Source organism: Symphalangus syndactylus, chromosome 15 (genome assembly GCF_028878055.3).
Source record: "Symphalangus syndactylus isolate Jambi chromosome 15, NHGRI_mSymSyn1-v2.1_pri, whole genome shotgun sequence".
Lineage (NCBI taxonomy): Eukaryota > Metazoa > Chordata > Mammalia > Primates > Hylobatidae > Symphalangus > Symphalangus syndactylus.
Window position 1 is genome coordinate 24,664,521 of NC_072437.2, and position 26,719 is coordinate 24,691,239.

The 26,719-nt window shown below is 37.7% G+C and overlaps 1 protein-coding gene, 1 long non-coding RNA gene and 1 pseudogene across 3 annotated transcripts in view; 2 read left to right on the forward strand and 1 right to left on the reverse strand.

The window, feature by feature from the left end:
• Positions 1-15,600, forward strand: part of RAP2A (RAP2A, member of RAS oncogene family) — a 33,696-nt gene extending 18,096 nt beyond the window's left edge. For both annotated transcript variants that reach the window (XM_055245090.2, XM_055245091.2), the window contains one exon: positions 11,828-15,600. In XM_055245090.2, coding sequence (XP_055101065.1) covers positions 11,828-12,065 — 238 coding nt within the window. In that variant the 3' untranslated portion in view covers positions 12,066-15,600. The remainder of the gene's footprint in view (positions 1-11,827) is intronic.
• The window catches only part of LOC134732644 (uncharacterized), a 186,563-nt gene that overhangs the window by 83,714 nt on the left and 76,130 nt on the right, over positions 1-26,719 (reverse strand). The gene's annotated exons all lie outside the window — the stretch shown is intronic.
• LOC129463714 (proteasome subunit alpha type-6-like) lies at positions 23,120-23,986 on the forward strand (annotated as a pseudogene).

Sequence of the window (26,719 nt, forward strand, 5' to 3'; positions counted from 1 at the left end):
CAGTTTCTATGATCCATCTCTAATTTGTACGGGTGGAGTGAGATACGGGGTCAGGGGATTTGTTTGTTTTGTTTTGCATATGGCTATTCAGTTGACCCAACATCATTTATATAAAGGACCATCTCCCCAGTAAATTGTAACCGTACCTTTGTCATAAATCAGGCAAATCTATCTGTGTGAGTCTGTTCCTAGGCTCTGTATTTTCTCTTTTGCATTTCTCCCTTCTTATGCCTAAACCACAACCTTAATTTTTGTAACTTTATAGTAAGTATTGATATCTGGTGTCTAATCCTCCAGCTTTGTTCTTCAGATTTGCTTTGGCTCTTCTAGGTATTTTGCATTTCTGTGGAATCCTTTGCATTTTCAAGAATCAGTCACACACACACACACACACCCAACCAAACCTTCTGGCATTTTGATTGGGATTGCATAGAATCCATAAGTCAGTCAGTAGAGAAATTATATGTTAATAATATTGCATCTTCCAGTCAGTAAATGTCATATATCTTTCATTTTATTTAGATATTTTTACATTTCTGTAAGCATTGGTTTGTAATTCTTGTTGTAAAGGTCTTTTACATCTTTAACTAGATTATTTTCAGTATTTGCTGTTCTTTGGTGCTACTGTAAATGGTTTGTTTTAAATGGATTTTCTAATTGTTTTCTAATTCTAATATGTTTGAATTCTAAGTGTAGATTAACCTGGTATCCACAACCCTTACTTTTTAAAACACTTTATAAGTTATATTTATAGTTTTTGTTTGTGTCTTTTTCTTTGCCTTTTTGCACTGTCTGGGAACTTAATTGTACTTAACATTTCCTTTTTTGTACTTAAATATTCTTTTAATCATTTTGATTATAAAGCATAAATTACATATGTCACTACCTTTTTAAATTAAGCGTTTATAATTACAGATTCACATGCAGTTTTATGAAATAATCAATTCCATGTAGTCTTCACCTGGTTTTCCCCAGTGAGGTAACATCTTGCAAAACTGTAGTACAATATCACAAACAGAATATTGGCCTTGATACAGAGCATTTCCATCACCACAGGATCTCTCAGGTTGCCCTTATAGCCACACTTACTCCCCTCCTTCCCTCTATTCCCCTTCCCCATCCTTAGTCCCTGCCAACCATTGGTCTGTTCTCCTTTTCTATAATTTTGCCATTTCAAGAAAGTTATGTAAGTGAAGTCATACAGAATGTAACCTGTTCGGATTGGCCCTTTTTATTCAGCTAAATTCCCTGGAGATTCATCCAAGGTGTTGTGTGTATCCATAGGTCATTCCTTATTATTGCTGAGTAGTATATCTGATATAGATTTACTGCCATTTGTTTACCCATTCACTTGAAGAAGGACATCTTGGTTGTTTCTGATTTTTACCTATAAACATTTGTGTACAGGTTTTTATGTGATCATAAGTCTTTATTTTTCTGGGTTAAATGCCCAAGGGTGCAATTTTTCACTCATGATAATTATCATGGTTAATTTTATGCTGCCATACTATTCTCTAAAGTAGTTGTCTAATTTTACATTCCATCAGCAATGTATCTAGTTTCTTTGCATCCTTGCCAGCATTTTAGTGTTGTCACTATTTTTTATTTTAGCCATTATGATAAATGGCAAATGATGTACATCTTTTCAAGTGTTTATTTGCCATCTACATCCTCTGCAGTGAAATGTCTATTCATGGCTTTTGCCCATTTTCTAATTGGATAGTTTGTTTTTACTATTGAGTTTTGAGAGATCTTTCTATTTTCTAGACATTAGTCTTGTCGGATTGATGTTTTGAAAAGTTTCTCCAAGTCTGTAGTTTGTCTTTTTATCCTCTCAGGTCTTTCACAGAGCAAAAATTTTAATTTTGATGAAATCTAATTTGGTTAGTTTACATGATATATCTTTTTCTATCCTTTTACCTTTATCTATTATATTTAAAAGTGGATTTCTACTTGATAGCATGGATGTAGGTCTTTTTAAAAAAATTCAGTCTGAAAATCTTTTTATTCACGTGTTTACTCACCTACATTTAATGTAATTGCTAATATGCTTCAATTAGGCCCACCATTTTACTGCTTGTTTTCTATTTTTTCACCTGCTTATTTTTTTCTTCTCCCTCTTCTGCCTTCTTTCTGATTATGTATAAATTTTTGTATTTTATCTGTTGTCTTTTATATATTTTTAAATGATGGTTGTAGGTATTACAATATAAATACCTAACCTTTCACAGTCTACTTAGAGTTTGTATTGTACCACTTAGAGTAAAATGTAAAGAGCTTACAACCATGTAGGTCTCTGCTTTCCAGAGTTTTCATGTGTGTTACATCCACCTATATCAAAATCCCCAAAAAGGACTATAATTTTTTGTACGTTTATACATATTGTAAAGAACTTGAGGAAAAAATAATCTTATATTTACATAGTATTTACTATTTTTCTTTCCTCATTTTTAAAATTGCAGGATACTATTTTCCTTCAGCCCGAGGAATTTTCTTTAGTATTTCTTTTACAACAGATTTGCTAGTGATAAATTTTCTTAGATTTCCTTCACTTGAGAATATTATTTTCCTTTAGTTCTGAAGGATATTTTTGCTGATACAGTATTCTGTGTTGACAGGGTTTTTTGTTTTTTCATTTAGTATTGTAAAGATTGTTCTACAGTCTTCTGGCATCTGGTTTCTGATGAGAAATTTTCAGTCATTTTGTTTGTTCTCCTATATGTAATGCATTTGTTTTCTTTGGCTGCTTTCAAGATTTTATCTTTGTCTCTAGTTTTAAATGATTTGATTATACTGTGCCTTGACATAGTTCTGCTCATTTATTTTTTCAATCTTTTTTCTCTCTTTTCTTCAAATTAGATCATTTTTGTTATCTGTTAATTTTACCAAATCTTTCTCATGTACAATCTTCTCATCTGTGAATGTTTTATCTCAGATATTACAATTTTCAGTTCCCAAATTTTCATGTCGTTTTTTATTATACTTTATGAGAGCATTTTATTTTTCTGTTTATTTCTAGAGTGCTTACCTCATAGAGCATGGTTGTAATTGCTTCTTTAAAGTCTGATAATTTCAGCATCTAGGTCATATGACATCTATTGATAGTTTTTACCCTTGAGAATTAGTTTTTCTGGTTCTTTGCATGTTTGGTTATTTTAGATTGTGTTGGACATTTTTAGTATTATGTTGCTTAGTCTCTGGGCCCTATTACAGTCCTCCGTAGAATGTAGATTTCTTTTTTCCTTTTAGCTGATAACCAACCCACTGAGGTTCAAACTGCAAACTTTCTCCTTGTTTGGAAGATGATTCCGATGTCAGTTCAATTTTCAAAGCCTTTACTATGCTGTCTTGTGTACACACCACTCAGTGGCTAGTCTGAGACGTAGGTAGTGGTTTAAATTATAGTTCAGTTCTTTAACCTTTGTTATACTGCTTTGAGTTTTCCCACTCATACACAGCTCATATTAGCTTGTGTTGATTCATACACAGAATTAGGGAATCTTTTTATCTACCTTTTCCTCTCTGGAGGGATCTCTGGGATTCCTCCTGTTCTGTTTAGACCACAAGAGCCCATTTTTGGTCTGGCCAGAAACATGGTGTTTCAAAGTTTTTTCTGCACTGCCACACAATTCTTGCAATTGGGGTCATCTTTGTGGTAAAATGGGAAGACAAAAAGAGAAAGAAGTATACTGGGGATTTCTCCCACCCTCTTCAGGACTGAGGGCCCATTTCCCAGTTCTCTAGCCAGAAAGACAGATTTCTAATGAAGTTTTAGCCACTGGCACTGCCTACTGCCCCAGCTCTGCTGTCACTCACTCTAGGTGAGCTGTGAAATAAGAGGAAAAAAGTGAGGGTTTTCAGCCCACACACATACTCATGCTCAAAGGGCCCCCTTTACCCTGATCTTCTGGTTAAAGACAATCTCCCAGAGTTCTAGTTGTCTGTATGCACCATGAAATGCCCATCCTCAGCTCAAGGCCACAAGGGAAAAAAACGGGAAAACCAGGAAACTCACTTGCATGGAAGTCTCTTTCTTCTTCAGGCATTGGTTCTCTTCCCCAAACTGCTTTTTTCTCTTGACTTTTCAGAGTTCTTTGGTAATTGTTTTTTGTATTTTTTCCTGAGTTTTTATTTGTAATCAGCAGGAGATAAGCACTTTAATGGGCTTATGCTATCCTCGCCACAATAGAAGTTCTCAAGTGGTTTTTAAATAAAACATTTAAAATGGCTGTGAGTTGCATTTCCATCATCAGTTGGTCCATCACAATCAAAGCATTAGAAATCTGTTTTGATATAATGTCAACGCTCAGTTTCTATGAAACCAGATTATTTTATTGGTTGAAATATTCCTAATAGCTTTGAATATCTTCTTGGTATCATTACTCTCCTTCCTTTTTACATTACATTTACACATTTCTCTCTGTTCATCTTCAGTATGTATTCTGAAACCAACAGGACATCAGAGCTGGACTGTGGTTTTCTTTAATTATTCAAGCTAAATTACCAGAAATGCCCTTTTAAGATGAAATATTTAGTCGCTTCAAAACGAGTCAGGTTGGAGGAAGAGGGCAGGTTTACTTAGCTCATGTTTTTCATCCTTACAAGCAGTATTGATGTTTCATGCTAGCAAGCTGTAGTAGAAGCCTTCGAGTCCTAACCAAAAACAATTCTCTTTCTTCAAAACTCCCATAACACTTTATTAAAACTCCCATAACACTTTATTAAAAGATTAAAAATGTAAATCCCGAGGATAGGGAAACAGGCACTCTTAAGCTCTATTGGTTTTAGTATAAATTTCTAGATGTTCACTGAAATTTTGTGTGTATCTGTGTTTACATGGCAATTTGATGAACTAACCTAGGAATATGATTTTTCTGGCTCAAAAGGTATGCAAAAGATTATAGGTATAAACACATATGTGATATATAATATATATATATATATATAAAATGCATACCCTTTGAGGGAGAAATCACACTTCTAGGTGTAGTTCATCAGATTGCTGTTTATTTTAGTCAAAAAATGGGGGTGGGGGCCTTCATATGCACTAATGGAGTACAGATAATTAAATTATGGTACAGTTATAGATTCTATAAAATGGAATACTACCTAGCCATTAATATGATACATATTATTTATTAAAATGGAAAGCTCTATAATATTAAGTGGGAATTGAGGCTACTAAATATAATACATCTTCATATACACTAATGGAGGACCGATAATTAAATTATGGTACAGTTATAGATTCTATAAAATGGAATACTACCTAGCCATTAATATGATACATATTATTTATTAAAATGGAAAGCTCTGCAATAGTGGAAATTGAAACTACCAAATATAATTGGTATAATCTCTTTTTATAAAAGCTATAGATATATTGATATATATAGGAAAATAATTTGGAAGGATAGACATCAAATAGTTATAGTGATCATTCTCACAGAGCCAAGATTAAGAATTAAAAAAATGTTTTGTTTCCTATTAAGTATTGCCAAGTATTTTTTTTAAATCGTGACTTACTTAATTTGAGCAAGAGTAGGAGGGACCTATATTCATGTTGGAGAAAAAAGATTTCTACATTCTAAAGGGTAAAAGAACTAGAATCTATGAGAAGAAGGGGCAGGGTGTTACAGATCACAGTTCCTTATATACAAGTAAACTTTTAAACTCTTTTTAACACTAACATTTAACAGACCTGACAGTACAAAATGGGTTGCCTGTAGGTATGAGTTCCACATCACTAAAAATGTTCAGACGTAAGGTCCAAAGCCATTTGGTAAGTTTATCATGGAAGTAATTGAAGCATCAGCTTTTTTGACGTTTTGCCTTGGGACTCTCTTGGTAGATGATTTTAACATTGTGTGAAAAGTTGAATGAGGGGACTTAGAAAAGCCTTTCTGATTCTCATTTCCAAATTCAAAGAGAATTATATTTCAACCTGCTTATCACTAAGAAGATAACAGCACGTTAAAATTCACATGAAGTATGACCTTTTAATACGCTACGGTGCAGCACCCTCAAAGTAAAGTACAGAAACTGACAGTAGTGGTATCTGTCTACAGTTTATCATTGGTGAATAAATGAAGGGAAGGAGGAATTGAGTCTGGACTTGCCACATATGGAAGCATGAACTATACACATAGAATATTGTTTGGGGTCACAAAGTAGTAGATTAGGCCAGTGATTCCTAAACCCTGCTGAACTTCAGAATCCATCTTCAGAGCTTATAGATATAGACATATTACATATTTTAATAGACTCTAGGGTCGTGATCCCACAGATTTAGATTAACTAGCTCTGGAATAGGGCCCAGAAAGCACTATCTTTAAAACAATTCTCAAGTTGCATTGATGATCAGCCAAGTTCAGACACGACCAGAATAAAATATATATATATATATATATATATATATATATATATATATATATATGCATACCTACATATCAGGACAGTTACAAGAAAGGAGAAAGCAAAATAAAGTATTTTGATAAACACATCAAGTGCTTTTGAGTTACTGATATTTTAAAAAGCTGTCTCGGTGAGAAACCCATTAACATTCTACAGTGAAGTGATGCTACAGCCAGTATTTCTGATGTTTCATTCAGTCCATTAAGCAGAGCTGCTTAAAATAACTGGTTTTATTTATTTATACATTTATAATGTTCATGAATACAGTCAACAATATGGAAATTCTTGTCAATAAAAAAGTGTTTGTCCACAGACTATACACAGAAATAAAATTATTAGACCTGCATCAGTCACTGTCTGAGCTGGTCATGCCCTTAAAGGAAATTTCAAGAAAGATGGGCTGAAGTTGGTGAGGTATCTGCCGATGTTTAAGATGTAAGCAAGGTGGTATCTTACTCATGATCAGGTTAACAATAACACATATATTGAACAGTTTGAGAATTTTGCATCTTTAGATTTATGTCCAAATGATGAAAAGGGGGAAATGAAGAAATGATGAAAAGGGGGAAATGATGAAAAGGAGGAAAATGAAGGCAACCCGCAAAACTGATAATGAAAATAGAACATGAAAGTAACTGTCATCACCCACTAACAAAGCGCCTCATCTTCCTAAATAACAGAGTCAGCCCTCTAAGTCAGTCTGTCTTAAGTGCCAGATTTGTCTTCTGAGGCCACTTTTGGCACCCGAATTCCTGAGGTCTAGCTTCAAATGAGCATTTCCTCCACTGCCAGAGTCCTACAGGAGGCTGTAGAGATGGATCCCACAGCTGGTCCCTGCACTGACAGGCACGCTCTCGCCAGCTCAGGCATTGTCTAGGGCATGTCCTGCTTAGAATGCTCTTCCCCTAGAACCTGCACGGTAGGGAGCAGATTCCCAGAAACGCTTCCCATCTTTGTTCACAGCCACTTTCCCAACAAGGCCTGTGATCATCTTATTTAAAATTGTGGCACCTGTGCTCCCCACCCACCACCTGATCCACATCTTTTTTTCCATTGCACTTAACAATTTTATTGTAAACCCAGAATTGACTTGTTATGTTTATTGTTGATGTCTGCGCCCTCTGCTAATTACAGAGCTTTATTTGCTTTGTCCATTGATGTAAGTGTCTAGAATAGTGGCTAGCACTTAGTATATAAATATGTGTTAAGTGGATGGATAAGTACATGATGTATTGATTGTTCATTACTAGCTGTTTATGCCACATCAGGCAGTTTTCAGTATAGCCTTCAGTATTCACATAGTTAAAACCATCCCAAATATTTGTGTTTGAACAACCTTGTCTGTGAAATGGAACTGCCTAGGTCATGAGTGCATTTTGGAGTTCTGCTGTTTAGTCAGAGCATGCTGGCAGTAGCGGCTCCACTTGTAGAAGTGAAACCTCCTGCTTATGTTTTGGCCCCATGAGATCTCATAAGATTTCCCCCAACATTTTTGGCTTTACTCCTGATACGCACTTTTCATATCTCTTAAAGATCAGCCTGTTGGACGTTATTCTTAGAACAGTGCTAAGCACTCAGCAATTAACCTAGTCAATGATATGTGTTGATTGTGGGTGTGACCCACCATGTCTGTTGTGATTTTTAACTTCAGAGCATCTTAGGAATTATCCAGTCCAGCTCATTTTATACTTCAAGAAACTCAGGAAACCAAGATTAGGTTAATCTTCTAAATTCACAGTACTAGCTAGAGGCAGCCCCTTCTGGGACAGGAGTCCTAGTCTGTTTGGTTTCTTTTTTTTTTTTAAACCCACCATATTGCTAAAACAGCAACACCAGCTTCCTCGTGCAGTGCAGTCATCTACTGTCAACACGGGTCTTGGCTTCTTTCCCTTCAGCGTCTCACCCGTCTTTCTTAAGGAGGATCCAGATTTCTCCAAATGTTACCTTCATATGGGACCTTATTCTGTCACCCCAACCCAGAGCCTTCTTAGAATGCCTTCCCCACAGGGGCCAGTATATTCTCTCGAGTACCCGCTGTTTGGGAATGCTTGCTTTTCCGCTTTCCTAGGCCCCCCCATCACTATGATGTTCAGCACAGGGACTCCGGAGAAGCACCTGGTTAGTGTCTGGTGGCTGCTTTGTTGTTTTTGACTCCCATCTGTTTTTGCCTGTCTCTTCCCCCAGCTCCACCCTCAACTCGGTTTGCCCTCAGGAGTTCTTCACCTCCTTTGATCAGTTTCTCTGGCTCTTTCTTCACCCTTTGTGGCTTCTCAAGGCCACATCAGTAGAGTTAGGAGGGGAAAGAAGCAAGCACCCTGCTTTTAATCTAGTATTTCATTTTTTTCAGCATTATCTCATTTGACCTTTACAGCAACCCTGTGTTAAGTGGGAACAGATATTCTTACTCCCTTTTTACTAACAAAGAAATGAAATACAGCTATGTAAAGGAAATGATCTCATTGGCAGAACTGGAAGCAGAGCCTCCAAATCTGAGTGTAGAATCTTTGCTACTGTCCCAAATTTTAACAGAAAGAGAGACAAAATTTATCACCGTCTGGTATTCTGAAATGTACATAATTTTTTTCTTCTGAACATCGTACTCAGTTTAAAAATCTTCTGAGGATATTAATGTGGATTTCTCTAGTGTCTTTAGAAACTTGATTTTAGAAAAGACCACTGACAAGTTAGTGATATAATAAACAGGTTCTCTGATACTGACTGCATTTTCATCTACATTTACCAGTTATTAAATGCTGTTATATGTGGAACTGTGTTTGCAATATTTTATTTACTGTTTTGAGAATTAGGTTGATGGTAAAATTTATTCAAATTCTTGATTTTAATAGTGTATCAATACAACTTAATAATTTGATTTCTTTGCAAGTTTTGAAAATCCACATATTCTAGTAGATCCTAAACTTAAAGTGTAAGAAATATTTCACATATAAAATATGATATAGGCTGGGTGCGGTGGCTCATGCCTGTAATCCCAGCACTTTGGGAGGCTGAGGTGGGAAGATCACGAGGTCAGGAGACCGAGACCATCCTAGCTAACACGGTGAAACCCTGTCTCTACTAAATATATAAAAAATTAGTCAGGCGTGGTGGCGGGTGCCTGTAGTCCCAGCTACTCGGGAGACTGAGGCAGGAGAATGGCGTGAACCCCGGAAGGCGGAGCTTGCAGTGAGCAAAGATCACGCCACTGCACTCCGGCCTGGGCTACAGAGCGAGACTCCGTCTCAAAAAAAAAAAAAAAAAAAAAAAATATATATATATATATATATATATATAAAATATATAATACTGTATGTAAACATACTCTTTAATATTTATCATTTATCTCAACTAATAGAAAGTGATGTCTTATCACTTTTTATTATTCATAGACAGACTGAAATTTGTTTTAACTTAAATTCAACCAATAAGTTTTACTTAATTTTATTAATGTTTTTAAATTACTCCACTGCCAAGCAGAGCATTTTAAAGCACACTGTGATGTATATACTTTCATAAGAAAAATTAAATGTAATTACATTTTGCAAGTAACACAAATTGGAAGCTGACATTGTCCTGACATGGCTGGCAGTGTCTGCTCCCTGCCAAGCTTCTCTGTATAGCCGAACAAGAGAGTTTATATGCAAAGTAGCAAATATATGGTGTTTTGTAATGCAGCTTTATTCTGACTGCCACTTGCCCTCCTAGAGGCCATGGGATGCACAAATTGTATGTAAGAGTCCTAGAAGATGTTAAAAACCCTTGTGCCTTATGTTCAGAGTTGTCAGCATGATCTAAGGCCTGAAATCATAAGGTACAGTAGTGTACAGTAAATTTATATAAAGTCCTTTGATATAAATTGATGTTGTCCAAATTCATTTCCTATAAAATGATAATATCCAAATTCTAGGTTTGCCTTTGATGTTATTACTTCCACTCATTTTTAAGTTGTTTTCATGTTTCACATTGCCAAATGGCACACTACCTGGAGTATGCCCTCTTGTTGAGACCATTCTTAGTTTGATACAGTGTCAAAGAAAAAAAGTGAGAATGTTGGGAATTTGGTTTGCTTTACAAGTTAGGTGAGTGGAGAGAACCCTCTTGACAGGATGATGAAATTTGTGGAAGTATCATAGCAAATAATAACCACCTGCCTATTATCCAGTTTCCTGAATGATAAAAATTGTCTATGCATCCTGCCTCAAAGGCTTGACCATGGGGTGGTTTTCTCTTCTGATAGATTAGCTGTGTCCAGTCACATTTGTTATCACTTTTGTGTGATCTTGCTGTTTACCTCTTTTAAATCAGAAATACATTCTGCTTATGGGAAGACACACACACACACACACACACTGATTTATACTAAAATCACAAAAACCTTTTAAAATGTCTTGTGAAAATATATTAGCTACCTTTCTTAGAACAAACATAAAGAATAGTAAATAAATGTGCAGGCCAGCACCAGTGTTGACATCTGTTGTGACCTGTGCTACATGGAGTAACCATTGTAGAGACAATCATCTTAGGCACCAGAATGACTTAGGAGCTTTTTTCTTTGTTCTTTCTTATCACTTACTATTTTTATTAGTTTAGCTTTTTCCAAACATGTTTACTCAGAGATACCTATTTTAGTTAGGAAGAAAAAGAGAAATAACACCAATTAAAGCTAATTGAGGCTGAATTCTTGTCAGTCTTAAAAGAATCCTAATTGTTTCTCTTTGAACTGACTAATCCATAAAAGTTTTCTGAAGGAATGGGGTGTGGTTGCATTTGATGGCTTCCATTTGGATGATTTCTACTAGCTTTTTTCTTATTTGAGAACTATTAGAACGAACATGATCATTTTTTCAGGCTGGAGTGCAGTGGCACGATCTCAGCTCACTGCAACCTCTGCCTCCCGGGTTCAAGCGATTCTCCTGTCTCAGCCTCCTGAGTAGCTGGAACTACAGGCACCTGCCACCACACCCAGCTAATTTTTGTATGAACATGATCAATTTTATACACATAGAACATAGTAAAATGCTGATAATTATAAGTTGTTTGTTTACTCATTGGAGCTATTTACTATGTGATCAACTGTGAAATTTTGTGCAACCCTCTCTCAGAATGGAAAAAAAACATAAGAGGATTTAGCCTGAGTTTCTGAGAATAATTTTCCAAGTATATCTGGAAAGGTAAATTGATTTTAAAGGATGTATAATTGATTAATTAAAACATCATTTCATAAAATTCATTTTATGATCCACTGTGAGAGCAGCTTCAAATGCCCTCAGATAAGTATCAAGCCAGGCGGTACAAATCATTTTCATGCAACTGAAGATACCATTTATGTTGGATAGCCCCCAGAAACGAAAATACACGTGACCTGTTTAACTTTGTGCTATTACAATGTATGTGTGTTTTGTTTATTCTCTCATAGGTATGAGAAAGTGCCAGTCATCTTGGTTGGGAACAAAGTGGACCTGGAAAGTGAGAGAGAAGTATCGTCCAACGAAGGCAGAGCCCTTGCTGAAGAGTGGGGCTGCCCCTTTATGGAAACTTCCGCTAAGAGTAAAACAATGGTGGACGAACTCTTTGCAGAAATTGTGAGGCAGATGAACTATGCTGCTCAGCCTGACAAAGATGATCCATGCTGTTCTGCATGTAACATACAATAGCATCCAAATATGGCTGTCCTGGATGGGATTTGCCCAATGTTGTAGGTGATAGAAAACTCGCCTACTCCACTGCAGAACTTGCAGGATGCGTGGTGTTAATCTACAGAGAACTGCAGCCCTTATTCAGAATTGAGCAGTGATTGTCGGTTGACATCTCTGAGTAACATTTGGGTTCAGTAACTACAGTTTTCACCATTTGTCCTCAGTCTCCTTTATGCATCTGCAACTTTAAGGCATAGTCCATCGATCTACAGGGTGATCTCATTTGAAAGCTATGATGGCATTGTCGCTGAGTTGACAGAAGCAACTAGTGTATAAACTAAAAATAACCATAAGGGAGAAACCAGAAGAATTCCTCTGACCACTTACAATTAAAATATTTTGTCTTCTTTAAAAAAATAAGTACAGGAGAAATATTTTCCTACAAGAGTACTGAATTTCAGGAATTGGGATAGAGCTTCTAACCAATGTATTCCGTCAAGTAAGATAATAACAGCTGACCTGCCAACAGCATTACAGGGAGATTCTTTGCTCAGCTAACACATTTCTGTTTTTCAAAACTGATGCTTAATTGTAGCTGTTATTCTAATTTGTGACATGGAACTAAGTCATGCTTCAATCCTTGATAGAGCAAAACTCAGAACAGGTTATGTAAAAATATAGTCTGGCTTTAGAATTTATTAAATCACCTGCTTTGCCACAGAAAATGGAGGCTTTCACAAGGGTTTGATAGAATTAAAACCCCAAACCCGCCCTCTGTTATGAGTGGTCTTTATAACTTTACTGAACAAGAGGGAAGCAACTGTGATGGGAAGAGATTACCTAGCCTTACTAACAAGAAGCATTCTAATAGATAAACTAGTACCATCATGTAAGGAAAATGAAGCCATGTTGCATCCACATGTTCCCGTTTGCAGAAACCTCACAGGACAGTACGAATATCTGGCATTTTTAAGTTCATTAAAGCAGCAAATTCCTTCTCGCCTTTAAGGGCTATGGTTGTAGTGTGACCCGTGGCTAACCTGCTTTCAAAATCAAGTTTGCTGTAGCAGAGCTTTATTGCAGGCATTTTAAAAATTGAATAACCATGTGAAATAATTTGGGCTTAAAAGTGAACATAAATTATAGAGTGGAAGGTAAGGGACAAGAGCCTTTTACCTTTAATTTTCCTGGAGAATTATATAAAGGTTTTCTTAGAACAATTTTGCCCTGATTACCGAAGCGTCAAATAAAGCTGGAGTGAAAATTTTGTTTTGAAAAGGTGCTCAAGCTCTTAACATTTTTGGTTTTCATAGTCATGAAGTATTTATCATTTGCATGACTAATGGCACAGGAAAAACCTATTCATAAGTTTTACAATCAAGTATAGAGGGGTCTTCAGCTAACTTAGTTATAAATGCTGAAAACACTATCTTGAGCTGGGCCTTGGGAGAAGAATTTGGCCTTCAGAACTGCAATATCACTGAGCCTGCGATCTGTACACCACCCCACATTTTGTTGGTTTCACAGTCTTGTGCAAGTAACCTCTGGTCTTACGTGTGTAACTGAGAGAAGAGTGTGTGTTTGTGTGTGCATGTATGTTTATTGTTCCTAAGAATTTGGCACAAGTCAGAGATAATTGCCTATACTAAGAATCTATACTGCAGAATATAGTGTATCAAAAACTTTTTTCTTTTAAATTATTAAAGTGTCTTTTATACTTTTATGAAATCATTGGTAGCCCCCCAAGTGTTTAATAACTGGCATTAAGCTTAGAGGATGAAAAAAAAAAAGATTGATAGTATTTTTCATAATGAAAAAACTGAAGAGATATGTGAATGAAACCAGGCCATAGCTGTCAAAAATCTTTGACTTTTGAATATTTACATTCTTTAGTATAATTTTTTATAATCCTCAGTTATGAAGCACCTTGTTTATAGGACAAAAAAATTTAACCAATTTTATTGAAACGAATTTCACTGTGTAAAAGTTGGTTTGATTCAAACATGTAGAGAAGTTGGAGATTCAAGATATATGATTTCTCTACTGAAATAAAAATATTTGTTAGTGAATTGGTTGAGTTTTGATTCCTCTAACTTCTCAGAATGATTCTTTAGAATTCTATAATAGCAATTTTTGACAAGTAAGATTGCAAAATAGAAATATCTATAAAGATTCCACAGTTTGACATTATGGCTTGCTATGCAGATGTGAAAATAGGTTAAATAATATGAAAGATATGGCAGAATGTAAAGTGGAAAAGATGACCTAAAATTTTGAGTTGTATTAATAGTTAAAAACACTTGTTTCAGATGACAAGGTGGGCTTTTACTGTCAAGACATGAATAATAACTGATCTGGCTGCCTGATCAGTGTTTCCACGCAGCCCTGCATATTTAGTGACCAAGGCATCAAGGACATCCCAAAACTGGAAATTCTTATCCATCTGGTGTGAATATAACTCAGCTGGCAAATGAATGTGTTTGTTGAGATATTACAGTAATAAAACACTTAAGAACAGGAAGATTACATTTGTTGGCATATGAAACCTTAGTGGCTACAGAAGAAAGTTGACCTTGTGTCACTATTTATTTTATGCCCTGATCAGACTAGCAACTTAGATAAGTGAAAGTTTTTCTAACATGCCTTAAAAATATTATGGTTTGATCCAAAGACCCACTTTTTCTTTAGCTCTTAGGATAAGATTTTCTTTTTTTTACTTTTATACAAAGGCAGCATCTTTGAATTTTTCTTTCTTTTGATGTTGCAACTTTTGGGTTCTTTTAAACTGTGATAGTGATGGTAACTGATGCCTTTCATTTTGTTCAACTTATACAAAACAAGCCAGCATCTGATCAAAAGTATTACATAAAATCTTTTCTTAAACTATTGAAAGGTGCTTTGATGATTTTCTCCTTTGGTTTATAGAATTAGGACTGAACTTTTGACTCAAATTGCTACAGTTGCCATCACCTTTCTGTGGTAATACTACTGATATTTGCTTTTCTATATAAAGAAATGTTGCCTAAGGCTGTCTGGTATTTGTTTTCAAGGGTTTTCCAGTATGAGTGTTAATGTTGTCAGTGTATGTATGAATATGAAAGTGCTTTGTTTTGTTTGTTGCTGTTTTTTGTTTGTGTGTGTGTAATTTTTTGTTCTTATCAGTAGTCTCGTGTTAGCACTGGGTAAGCTTTAATTGTCCCTTAGCCAATCAAACGTTAAGGACTATGGGGGTCTTTTTTTTTTTTTTTTTTTAACATGTCATTGTGCATCTATTAAATCTTGATCAGGGTTTCACGAATGACTGCAGTGGGTTTTGGAAACAGACTTATCATTATTGATTTGAGGTTTCCCAGAGATATAGTTCACAGTTAATTGTTGCGCTCTAATACAACTGACCATTTAAAATTGAACAACAGTTTATTGTTTTGTAACAATGTCAGTTGTTAAACCTTGACATTTCAATTAAAACGTGAATTGTAGTTATAACTCAATGCAAATTCAACAGTTGTATTTGGAGTTAAATTATTTTAACAAATAAATTTATTTAATGAAACTCTGGATTTGCTTTGTTTTGTACATGCTCATGAGAGAAATGTATTATATATAAAAACAATTAAAAATTGCCATATAATGAATTTAGTACTCTTCATACAAAAATATTTTAGCTGATTTGAGAGTTCATCATATAAAAAGGCAGGTAGGTAATTTTCATAGTCTTTAGAAATAAAAATAACATGAAAGATTGTAAAATCAGTTATTATAAACTTATCTCTATAAATGATTTTATATTTTGAATGATAGCTGGTTAATTTAAAGCCTGATGCTAAGGTTAAAAGAATTGTTCAAATAATTAACATTAATTAGAAATATCATTAAAATGATTCAAAGGCCTTCTAGTGATGGCTTGAAGCCGTCTTTCTGTTTTCAGGTCATGTGGATCCGAAGGTGCCAGAAGCTGAAGGTTGCCGCCAGGCTGTAGGGCCTGCTTGTTCTATATGGGGCCCTGTGAATGTTGACAGATACTGTTAATTGTATACAGCCTTCAGCTGCTCTGATAAGGAGCCCATTCATTTCCTAAGCCAATTTAAACTATGCCTTTTGATTATGTTGCCTTCAAACTCTGTTGAAATCCTCTGGCAGCATTCCACCAGTTAAGAAGCTTCATTGTTTTAGATTATAAGAATAATTTGAATGAATATAACAGAGGCACTGTAGATAGAATCCCAGATATTTAAAGGAAAGCATGCCTATATTTTAGTAATATCTTCTGAAGAACTTCATAATTTTATCTGAAGTGTTTGTAAATTTTTTAATAAATTATTTAAATGTATCAATAGTTGATAGTTGGAAGAATGTCTTTGAGGCTAAAAAGTAGTACTCTGAAATTCTCTCAAGTTATTTGTTTGTTAGAGGTCCACGAATGAAAATATATGTAGCTAAAGGAATAAGGTGCTGCCCAATTTGGAACCCAACTGACCTCGTGTTGACCTCGTGTTTCTTAATTTAAAATATGTTGCCACAGAAATACTAACATAGTGGCTCTTCATCTGTTAAATGGATCATTTCAACTGGTTTTACATCACTGAATATTATCTAGTATTTTTAATATTTTTACAAATGGTTTTTGGGTTTTTTTTGTTTTTGAGACAGAGTCTCGCTCTGTCGCCTAGGCTAGAGTGCAGTGGTGCTATCTTTGCTCACTGCAAGCTCCCTCCCAGGTTCACACCATTCTCCTCCCTAAGCCTCCCGAGTAGCTGGGACCACAGGTGCCCATCACCACACCCGGCTAATTTTTTGTATTTTTTAGTAGAGATGGCGTTTCACCGTGTTAGCCAGGATGGTCTTGATCTCCTGACCTCGTGATCCTCCTGCCTTGGCCTCCTAAAGTGCTGGGATCACAGGCGTGAGCCACCATGCCCGGCCTATAAATAGTTTTTAGATAATATTCAACATCCCCAACGTCAAAGTATTGAGTTTTAAAAGATTTGCTGCTATTCTAGGTAGGACTCTTGTGTTACTTCTATCTATATTTTCTTAGTAGTCTTCATGTTAGCCTCTAAGGATTCCTCCAAGATTTCTCAGCAGAGAAAAAGGTAGAGGACTAGCTGCTTGAAAGAGTAAATACGAAGACCTATTTAGTATGTATGAGTTGGGAGTAAAGAAACTGAAGGAAAGATTCTTGGTTTAGCTTATGGGGATTTTTTAGTATAAGATCCATTTTTAAAATTTCAGTATCAATGATTCATATTTACAATTTTACACTATTTTGAGTGTGATGTGCTTTTATACCTTTAAAAACATCAGGATTAGTGAAGCGAAGAAAAGGTTACCCCAAGAGGATCACGAGGTCAGGAGATGGAGACCATCCTGGCCAACATGGTGAAACCCCGTCTCTACTAAAAATACAAAAAATTAGCCAGGCGCGGTGGCACACACCTGTAATCCCAGCTACTTGGGAGGCTGAGGCAGGAGAATCACCTGAACCTGGGAGGCAGGTTGCCATGAGCCGAGATCACACCACTGCACTCCAGCGTGGGTGACAGAGGCTGTCACCCTTCTTAAAAAAAAAAAAGTCACCCCAACTTTCAGTTCCCCAAAACAGCCATGTTAACAATGGATGTAAATCATTCCCAGCATCTTCCTTTGCACATATACATATGCAAGTACATGAACATAGGTAGAAGATAAATAACTCAATGTTATTTTTGAGAAACTGGCTCTAAGTACTAAAAATGAATCACTGAAAGTCACACAGCTAATAAAGTGGCAGAGTTGAGTTTCTAACTCTGCCACTTAATTTCTAATACTTCCAACAAGCTTCTAACTCTAAATGACCTTTTTCCCCACTGTTAATCCTTTTGCTTAAATTGAATCCACTCATTCCATGCTCATTCAGCTATTATTTATTGAGAGGTTACACCTGCATCTGGCACTGCCACAATACAGAGATGGTCATCTACACATAAACCCTGACGTCAAAGACATCCTAGTCCTGTCTCCTTGCCATTCCCTTTTCTCTTAAAGCAGATACAGTTTAGTTTACTGGCAAGAAATAATTTGTACCTTCCCTACTTTCACATGTCAGCATCCCAGTAACCCAGGCTGAGCCGAAGTTCCAGACATAGCCCCAGAGACTGCTGCTGGCTCTGTTCGCTTTTCAAGATCTGTGCACCAGCCTGAGCTAGTCCCTCCTGGGAACTTGAGGTGTCTGTGGGACAGAGCAGAGGGGGATGGCAATACAGCAGGGCTTCAAGGCTCTGCTATTACAGGCTGGGTCTACTTCTAAGGAAGAATTCAGGGCAAAAATAGGATTAGCGAGGGGCAGTGGGGATACAGAGGCAGGTTGGGGACAGCAGGGCAAAGGGTTCTATGTATCAGATACTAAAGAATAAATGCTGGGTCCACGCCTATAGTTAAATACCAGGTGTTTTTAGGTTTTAGTGAGATTTTTAGTTTAAAGTGTTGATTTGTTCCCAGCACAGCTCTGTAGTGTGTTCTGAAGAGGTCTTATACCATGAGAGTGTTTGCTGAAAACGATGATAGAGTCAAGCAAATTTGAGAAACCCCCACATAACACATCTCACATCTTGGAAAAAACTCAAATTCCACTCATGTCCCAAAAACAACTAGACCCCAGGACACTTTCTTTGGATTACACATAGTAGCACTCTCTGGAGCACAATTTGGAAAATGCTGCTATTAGATATTTGGCCTCCAAACGCTGATGTGGGAACTCTGTCCAGGTGAGGGGACCTTGATTGGTTGTGAGCGTAAGAATTCCTCTGACCCCTGTAGTCTCTAGAGGGATGGCAAGAGAAAGGGAGATGGTTGGGTGCAATAGCTCATGCCTGTAATCCCAGCACTGTGGGAGGCCAAGGTGAGTGGATCATTTGAGGTCAGGAGTTCAAGACCAGCCTGGCCAACATGGTGAAACCCCGTCTCTACTTAAAGTACAAAAATTAGCCAAGCGTAGTGGTACATGCCTGTAGTCCCAGCTACTCTAGAGGCTAAGGCAGAAGAATTGCTTGAACCTGGGAGGCAGAGGTTGTAGTGAGCCGAGATCAGGCCACTGCACTCCATCCTGGGCAGCAGAGGGAGACCCCATCAAAAAAAAAGAGAGAGGGAGAAGAGGAGAGGAGGCAAGCTATAGTTGATGGACATTGGAGTCATTCCCAGTTTGAGTCTATTATGAATAAAGCTGCTATGAACATTTGTGTACATGACTTTTGGTGGATAGATACAATACTCACTCCTAGGTCACTGTCTAGGAGGGGAATTGCTGAACTACAAGATTTGATTGTCAACTTTGGTAAACATTGATAGTTTTATCAAGTGGTTGTACCAGTTTACACAAACAAGCAATGTGTGAGTACTCCAGTTGCACCATGTCACAGGATGGATTGCCGGGGAAGAGGGCTGTGATACAGAGCTTAGTGTATAGGATGCTTATTACCAAATGTCCTTGGGATTAACTCCTGTGGAAGGGAGTACAGGAAGTAAGATTGGCCAGAGAAGTTGTGCGATGCGGGGCCAACAACCCCCAGACAGGGGGAGTTTGAATGGGGCCCTCAGAACTGTCCTGAGTTGGGCCCAGATGGTTTAGTCCTCTGTACCCTCTGCCTGTCAGTCACTGTGACCTTGAACAAGATGCAGAGGCAATCCATGAGGGATCAGAGTGAAGGTTGTCAGCATTCTCAGCAGCAGGACAGCAGTTACTTGACTGAAAGGAGGTCCAGGTGGTGCCTCACGGTATCTACCAACTCCACCTTCCACACACATACCTGGCACTGTCAGGCTTTGTCATTTTTCATTTCATTATTCTGGTGGCAGCGTGGTGGTATGTCATTGTGGATTTCACTTCAGGTTTCTCTAAGGCCAGTATATTTATATGCTTACTGGTCATTGGTTACCCTCTTTTGTGAAGTGGCTATTTATGTTTTTTGCCCATTGAGTAAATGTTTGAGTCATTAAGTGACTCAAAAAAGATTTATTTAATCTTTCACTTACATATTTGTAGGAGTTCTTTACATTTCCTGGACACATGTTTTTATGTACAGTGTACTACCCCAGTCTGAAGCTTGCCTTTTCACACTCTTGTTGATATCTCCTGATAAACAGAAGTCCTTACTTTTAATGAAGTCAATGCACCAATCTTTTATTTGATGGTTAACTGTTTCTGTGCTCTTTTAAAGAAATTTTTGCTTACTTTAGGGTTGTTCTTGACCTCCAGCCCCTCAGCGGTATGCCGAGTTGACCTTATGAATATGATAATAGGAAAATAACAATTGTAATCATACGGAGTTTATTGAACAGTGATACACCAACCGTCATCATCAGTCTTTGTTTCATATTACTGATGAAATATTTAAACATTAATAGAGCTGGCTCTTGGCCAGTGTTTCTGCAAATGTGTTCCATCAAGTACTAATGTTGAATAGGAAAAAGATTTCCATGGTCAAATATGTTTGAGAAACACCTGCTTAAACAAAGTTAAATAGGCTCTTGTGGTTTTTAATATCCTAATGTGGATTATGTAACACTGTGAGATATAAACACATTATGTTCTGCAAATTATTTAACCATAGGATGTTAGTTTTTCTTAGAACATTTCACAGGACTAGTATTTCATAGTTTGGTGAATACTTCACAAGGCAAAGGGTATGATGTCCAACAAAAAACAGCTCAATAAAAAACTGAATCTGAGAGTTCATAGTGAAATTAAAAAATAATAATAAGGATGAGCCATTTACAGGATACTAGCTAATAGATATGGAAGACAGAACCAAGAAGTCATCCCTTTCCAATCCTCCACATCAAAGTAGATTCAGGGAAGGATCAGCAATCAGCAATGCTGAGGCCATTGGGTGGAAGGGTTAGAGGGAAACAGATATTCACAAATTACTTCTTACTTGCCAAGGGAAAGAGGTAGCTTTTCAGTGATGAGACCTGGCTGACACATGAACCAGATGATCAAACCAAGCACTACCAACAAAGGGACAAAAGTCTATCACGGGCCCCTCTGTGACACAAAAAAGGAAGCACCCAATGTCACCTATGTGGTATCTTCACCTGGATCGAATCATTGAGAAACAATCAGACAAATCCACATCATGGGACACACCACAAAAATAGGTTTGGATGCTTCCAAACTGCCAATGTCTTGAAAGACAAAAATAATGGGATGGGGGTTAAGGGGCTGTGCTAGATATAAGGAGACTAAAGAGATTTTTTTAAAAGAAAACAACGCATCCTAACATTTTTCCAACCTCCATCTTTCAAATGTGCAACATAGTTCCACCAAATTTTACTGTGTATAGAGACTCTCAAAAGAAAGAAAATGTGGCCCTCTCCTTAACGGGATGCATCAGAATCCATGTGCCCGCCAGGCGCGGTGGCTCACACCTGTAATCCCAGCACTTTGGGAGGCTGAGGTGGATGGATCACGAGGTCAGGAGATCGAGGCCATCCTGGCTAACAACATGGTGAAATCCTGTCTCTACTAAAAATACAAAAAATTAGCCAAGTGTGGTGGTGGGCGCCTGTAGTCGCAGCTACTCGGGAGGCTGAGGCAGGAGAATGGCGTGAACCCAGAAGGCAGAGCCTGCAGTGAGCCAAGATCGCGCCACTGCACTCCAGTATGGGTGACAGAGTGAGACTCTGTCTCAAAAAACAAACAAACAAACAAAAAAAAACAAAACATGTGGCTCACTGTAGAAAAAGCCAGTCTTTCCCCTGTCCTGGAAATCTGGGAACCTCCTTCCTCTGCAGATTGAGCTCTACTCCTTTCCCACTGAGAATCCCTGGATTAAGCTAGGTGTTCCTTGTAACATAAGTGAGACTCTCAATGCTCACTGCCCAGAGAGCCCGACTTCTGATCTTTTGCTGCCTTTATGGTTGACCAGGGCACTGTTGTCCTGGGGCAACAGCAAGAGCAAACCAGTAATTGCAGAGTTTATGCCATGAAAGCTGAATGGAAGAGGTGGGCTAGACATGTATGGGCCCCTTAAACCAATTCAGCTGTGTTTACTCTTCCTTCCCTGCTCCTTCCCTCTTTTCATTCCTTCTTTTGCCTCACGTGCCACGAGGACCTTTCCGTAGCCCCGTGTCACTGGATTTTCTCCACATCCTAAACATAGACAATTGCTAATTAAGTCATTCACATTATTTCCTTTTGAGAATGATTTTGGCCTGTTGATTGTTTTTCTAGCAATAAACATCTTTCTGGAAGAGGAATTAGCTCACTTGAGCAGCTGGTTTCAACAACTCCCTGCGTTTTCCTTCAGCACCCAGGGACATGTGATTTTAACTAAAACAAAATAAAAATACACAAACTCTTCTCATTCACTCATACCAACAGTATTCGCTGTGTAATTTTTTCAAATGACTGACTTCTTTCCAAATATACACAACAAAACTTGTCAGCATTAAAACTGCGAGGACAGTGGTTGTCACTGTTTGCCATTGGATCTGTCAAATCCTTTGTGGAGCCTCTCAAAACTGCCCATGGCCATAGCCTTGGGCCTGGGGTTGGAGTGGAGAAGAGCTGGTAGAAATGGTTGTGGACTGGAACCCGGCTGGAGAACCAGGGCAGGTACTTCTTGGGAAGGACCAAGGGAGAGTCCTTAAAGGGTAACCTGACAGCATCCTCAGGGAGGAAATGTGATCCTAAGTGGAAAACCATGAATAATGACTCCTCTGCTCACGACTCAAAGGAATTCCAAATAGTAGCAACAGAATACTTCTTTCCTTTTCATTTTATCTGAAGAGTTGCTAATGTTTCTTTAAGATGACTGTGTCCTCTTTTTCTTCTTACAATGACTGGTCACGTCAGTCCTGAACAAATTGTCTGATATATTAGCGTATCAGTGGCTTAGAAAACTATAAAGGTAAAATGTACTAGAGCTGAACAATATAGATCCCCTAGCCACTCACTTTTAATTACATTTGGATGGATTATTCGTTGCCATGGAAACTCTCTATCCTTACCAAAATTTTTAGGCAGGGATCTCCTCCAAGTTTCACAGTTCTGTGTCTTAAAGACATTTCTTGTTCTATTTATGAGTTTAGACGCTATGCGGCAATTTCCCATTGGGATAGCATGCAACTGTAGCTGCTGTCAGTTGCTCAAGACAGTTAATATAAAAGATATTGCACCAGAGATTGTGAGTGAAGTAGTGGGTGTACCAACACGTTCCATGATTCCAGCACTGGTTTTGACCGCCACCTTATAATTTTTTCACCCGAGGGCCAGCTCTACCAAGTACAATATGCTTTTAAGGCTATTAACCAGGGTGGCCTTACATCAGTAGCTGCCAGAAAGAAAGACTGTGTAGTAATTGTCACGCAGAAGATAGTACCTGACAAATTATTGGATTCCAGGACTCACTTATTCAAGATGACCAAAAGCACTGGCCATGTGATCACAGGAGTGACAGCTGACAGCAGATCCCAGGAACAGAGGGCGCAATATAAGGCAGCTAATTGCAAATACAAATATGGCTATTAGATTCCTGTGGACATGCTGTGTAAAAGGAATTGCTGATATTACTCAGGTCTATACACAGAATGCTGAAATGAGTCCTCTTGGTTGTCGTATGATTTTAATTAGTATATTTGAAGAACTAGGCCCTCGGGTGTACAAGTGTGATGCTGCGGGTTACTACTGTGGGTGTAAAGCCACTGCAGCAGGAGTTAAACAAGCTGAGTCAACCAGCTTCCTTGAAGTGAAGAAGAAATTTACCTGGACATTTGAACACAGTGGCAACTGCAATTACATGCCTTTCTACTGTGCTATCAATGATCTAAAACCTTCAGAGATAGAAATTCGAGTAATTACAGTTGAAATTCCTGAATTCAGGATTCATACGTGAGCAGAGATTCACTGCACCTTGTTGTTCCAGCAGAGACTAAACATTGTCCTTAGTTTACCAAATCCGTGATGTCACTTCCTCTGTGTTCGGTAACAACAAACCAACTTTATGGAGGTCTCTGGATTGAAAAAGGAGGCTCTCCCGCTCCTCCTACCACTGAAGTGGTTAGGACTCTGTATTAGTAAAAACAATGCTTTTGGGGAAAAATGTAAAAAATAAAGAAAGATCGTTTGCTTTCTATTGTTACAGATTCTTTTTATATGAAACTACTGCCTTTATTGTCTTTGGTTCGGTTGATTCATTAAATGGCGCTGTCCAATATGGTAGCCATTGGCCACATCCACGTATGGCTATTTAAATGTATATTATTAAACTTAAATAAAATTAACATAGAGTTATTCAGTAGCACGAGCCACATTTCAAGTCACATTGGCCACATTCTAAGAGTTCAATAGCCATAGGTAGGTAGTGGCTACACATTAGATAGTGCGATATACAGCATTTCCATCATTGCAGAACATTCTATTAAACAGTATTACAAATAAAAGTTTGCTTATATCAGACCTACTCAATTTTATTTGTTCAAAAACAATAAGGGACTAGAAACATATATGCAGAGCTAGCTTTATGTGTAAACGACCCTACACTCAGAAGAAATCAAAGCTCGGTTCAGTGCTCTGTTGTAGTCCCGAAATTCTTAATAATTTTGAACAAGGCTCTGAGTTCATGCACAAGGCTCTTCAAATTAAGCAGCCAGTCCTGCACTATATAAGATGAAGCTTGGCTGTTAAATTCTTTGTTTTTACTTTCCCTGCAATTGGTTCTTTTCCAGCTGCCGTTTTTTTTTTTTTTTTTTTTTAATATACTTTAGGGTTTTAGGGTACATGTGCACAATGTGCAGGTTTGTTACATATGTATCCATGTGCCATGTTGATTTCCTGCACCCATTAACTCGTCATTTAGCATTAGGTGTATCTCCTAATGCTGTCCCTCCCCCCTCCCCCCACCCCACAACAGTCCCCGGAGTGTGATGTTCCCCTTCCTGTGTCCATGAGTTCTCATTGTTCAATTCCCACCTATGAGTGAGAACATGCGGTGTTTGGTTTTTTGTCCTTGCGATAGTTTACTGAGAATGATGTTTTCCAGTTTCATCCATGTCCCTACAAAGGACACGAACTCATCATTTTTTATGGCTGCATAGTATTCCATGGTGTATATGTGCCACATTTTCTTAATCCAGTCTATCGTTGTTGGACACTTGGGTTGGTTCCAACTCTTTGCTATTGTGAATAGTGCCGCAATAAACATACGTGTGCATGTGTCTTTATAGCAGCATGATTTATAGTCCTTTGGGTATATACCCAGTAATGGGATGGCTGGGTCAAATGGTATTTCTAGTTCTAGATCCCTGAGGAATCGCCACACTGACTTCCACAATGGTTGAACTAGTTGACAGTCCCACCAACAGTGTAAAAGTGTTCCTATTTCTCCACATCCTCTCCAGCACCAGTTGTTTCCTGATTTTTTAATGATGGCCATTCTAACTGGTGTGAGATGGTATCTCACTGTGGTTTTGATTTGCATTTCTCTGATGGCCAGTGATGAGGAGCATTTCTTCATGTGTTTTTTGGCTGCATAAATGTCTTCTTTTGAGAAGTGTCTGTTCATGTCCTCTGCCCACTTTTTGATGGGGTTGTTTGTTTTTTTCTTGTAAATTTGTTTGAGTTCATTGTAGATTCTGGATATTAGCCCTTTGTCAGATGAGTACACCAATAACAGACAAACAGAGAGCCAAATCATGAGTGAACTCCCATTCACAATTGCTTCAAAGAGAATAAAATACCTAGGAATCCAACTTACAAGGGATGTGAAGGACCTCTTCAAGGAGAACTACAAACCACTGCTCAATGAAATAAAAGAGGATACAAACAAATGGAAGAACATTCCATGCTCATGGGTTGGAAGAATCAATATCGTGAAAATGGCCATACTGCCCAAGGTAATTTATAGATTCAATGCCATCCCCATCAAGCTACCAATGACTTTCTTCACAGAATTGGAAAAAACTACTTTAAAGTTCATATGGAACCAAAAAAGAGCCCGCATCGCCAAGTCAATCCTAAGCCAAAAGAACAAAGCTGGAGGCATCACGCTACCTGACTTTAAACTATACTACAAGGCTACAGTAACCAAAACAGCATGGTACTGGTACCACAACAGAGACATAGATCAATGGAACAGAACAGAGCCCTCAGAAATGATGCCGCATAGCTACAACTATCTGATCTTTGACAAACCTGACAAAAACAAGAAATGGGGAAAGGATTCCCTATTTAATAAATGGTGCTGGGAAAACTGGCTAGCCATATGTAGAAAGCTGAAACTGGATCCCTTCCTTACACCTTATACAAAAATTAATTCAAGATGGATTAAAGACTTATATGTTAGACCTAAAACCATTAAAATCCTACAAGAAAACCTAGGCAATACCATTCAGGACATAGGCGTGGGCAAGGACTTCATGTCTAAAACACCAAAAGCAATGGCAACAAAAGCCAAAATCGACAAATGGGATCTCATTAAACTAAAGAGCTTCTGCACAGCAAAAGAAACTATCATCAGAGTGAACAGGCAACCTACACAATGGGAGAAAATTTTTGCAACCAGCTGCCTTTTTTTTTAGAGCAAGGAAGAACAGTTGACACATGAGATAAAATGCAGGTGCCTGGAATCCTTTAGACCATCGCAACAGTCTTATCAGGGATCCAACTTTAAATAACAACTCTTAGGAATGATAAAAGC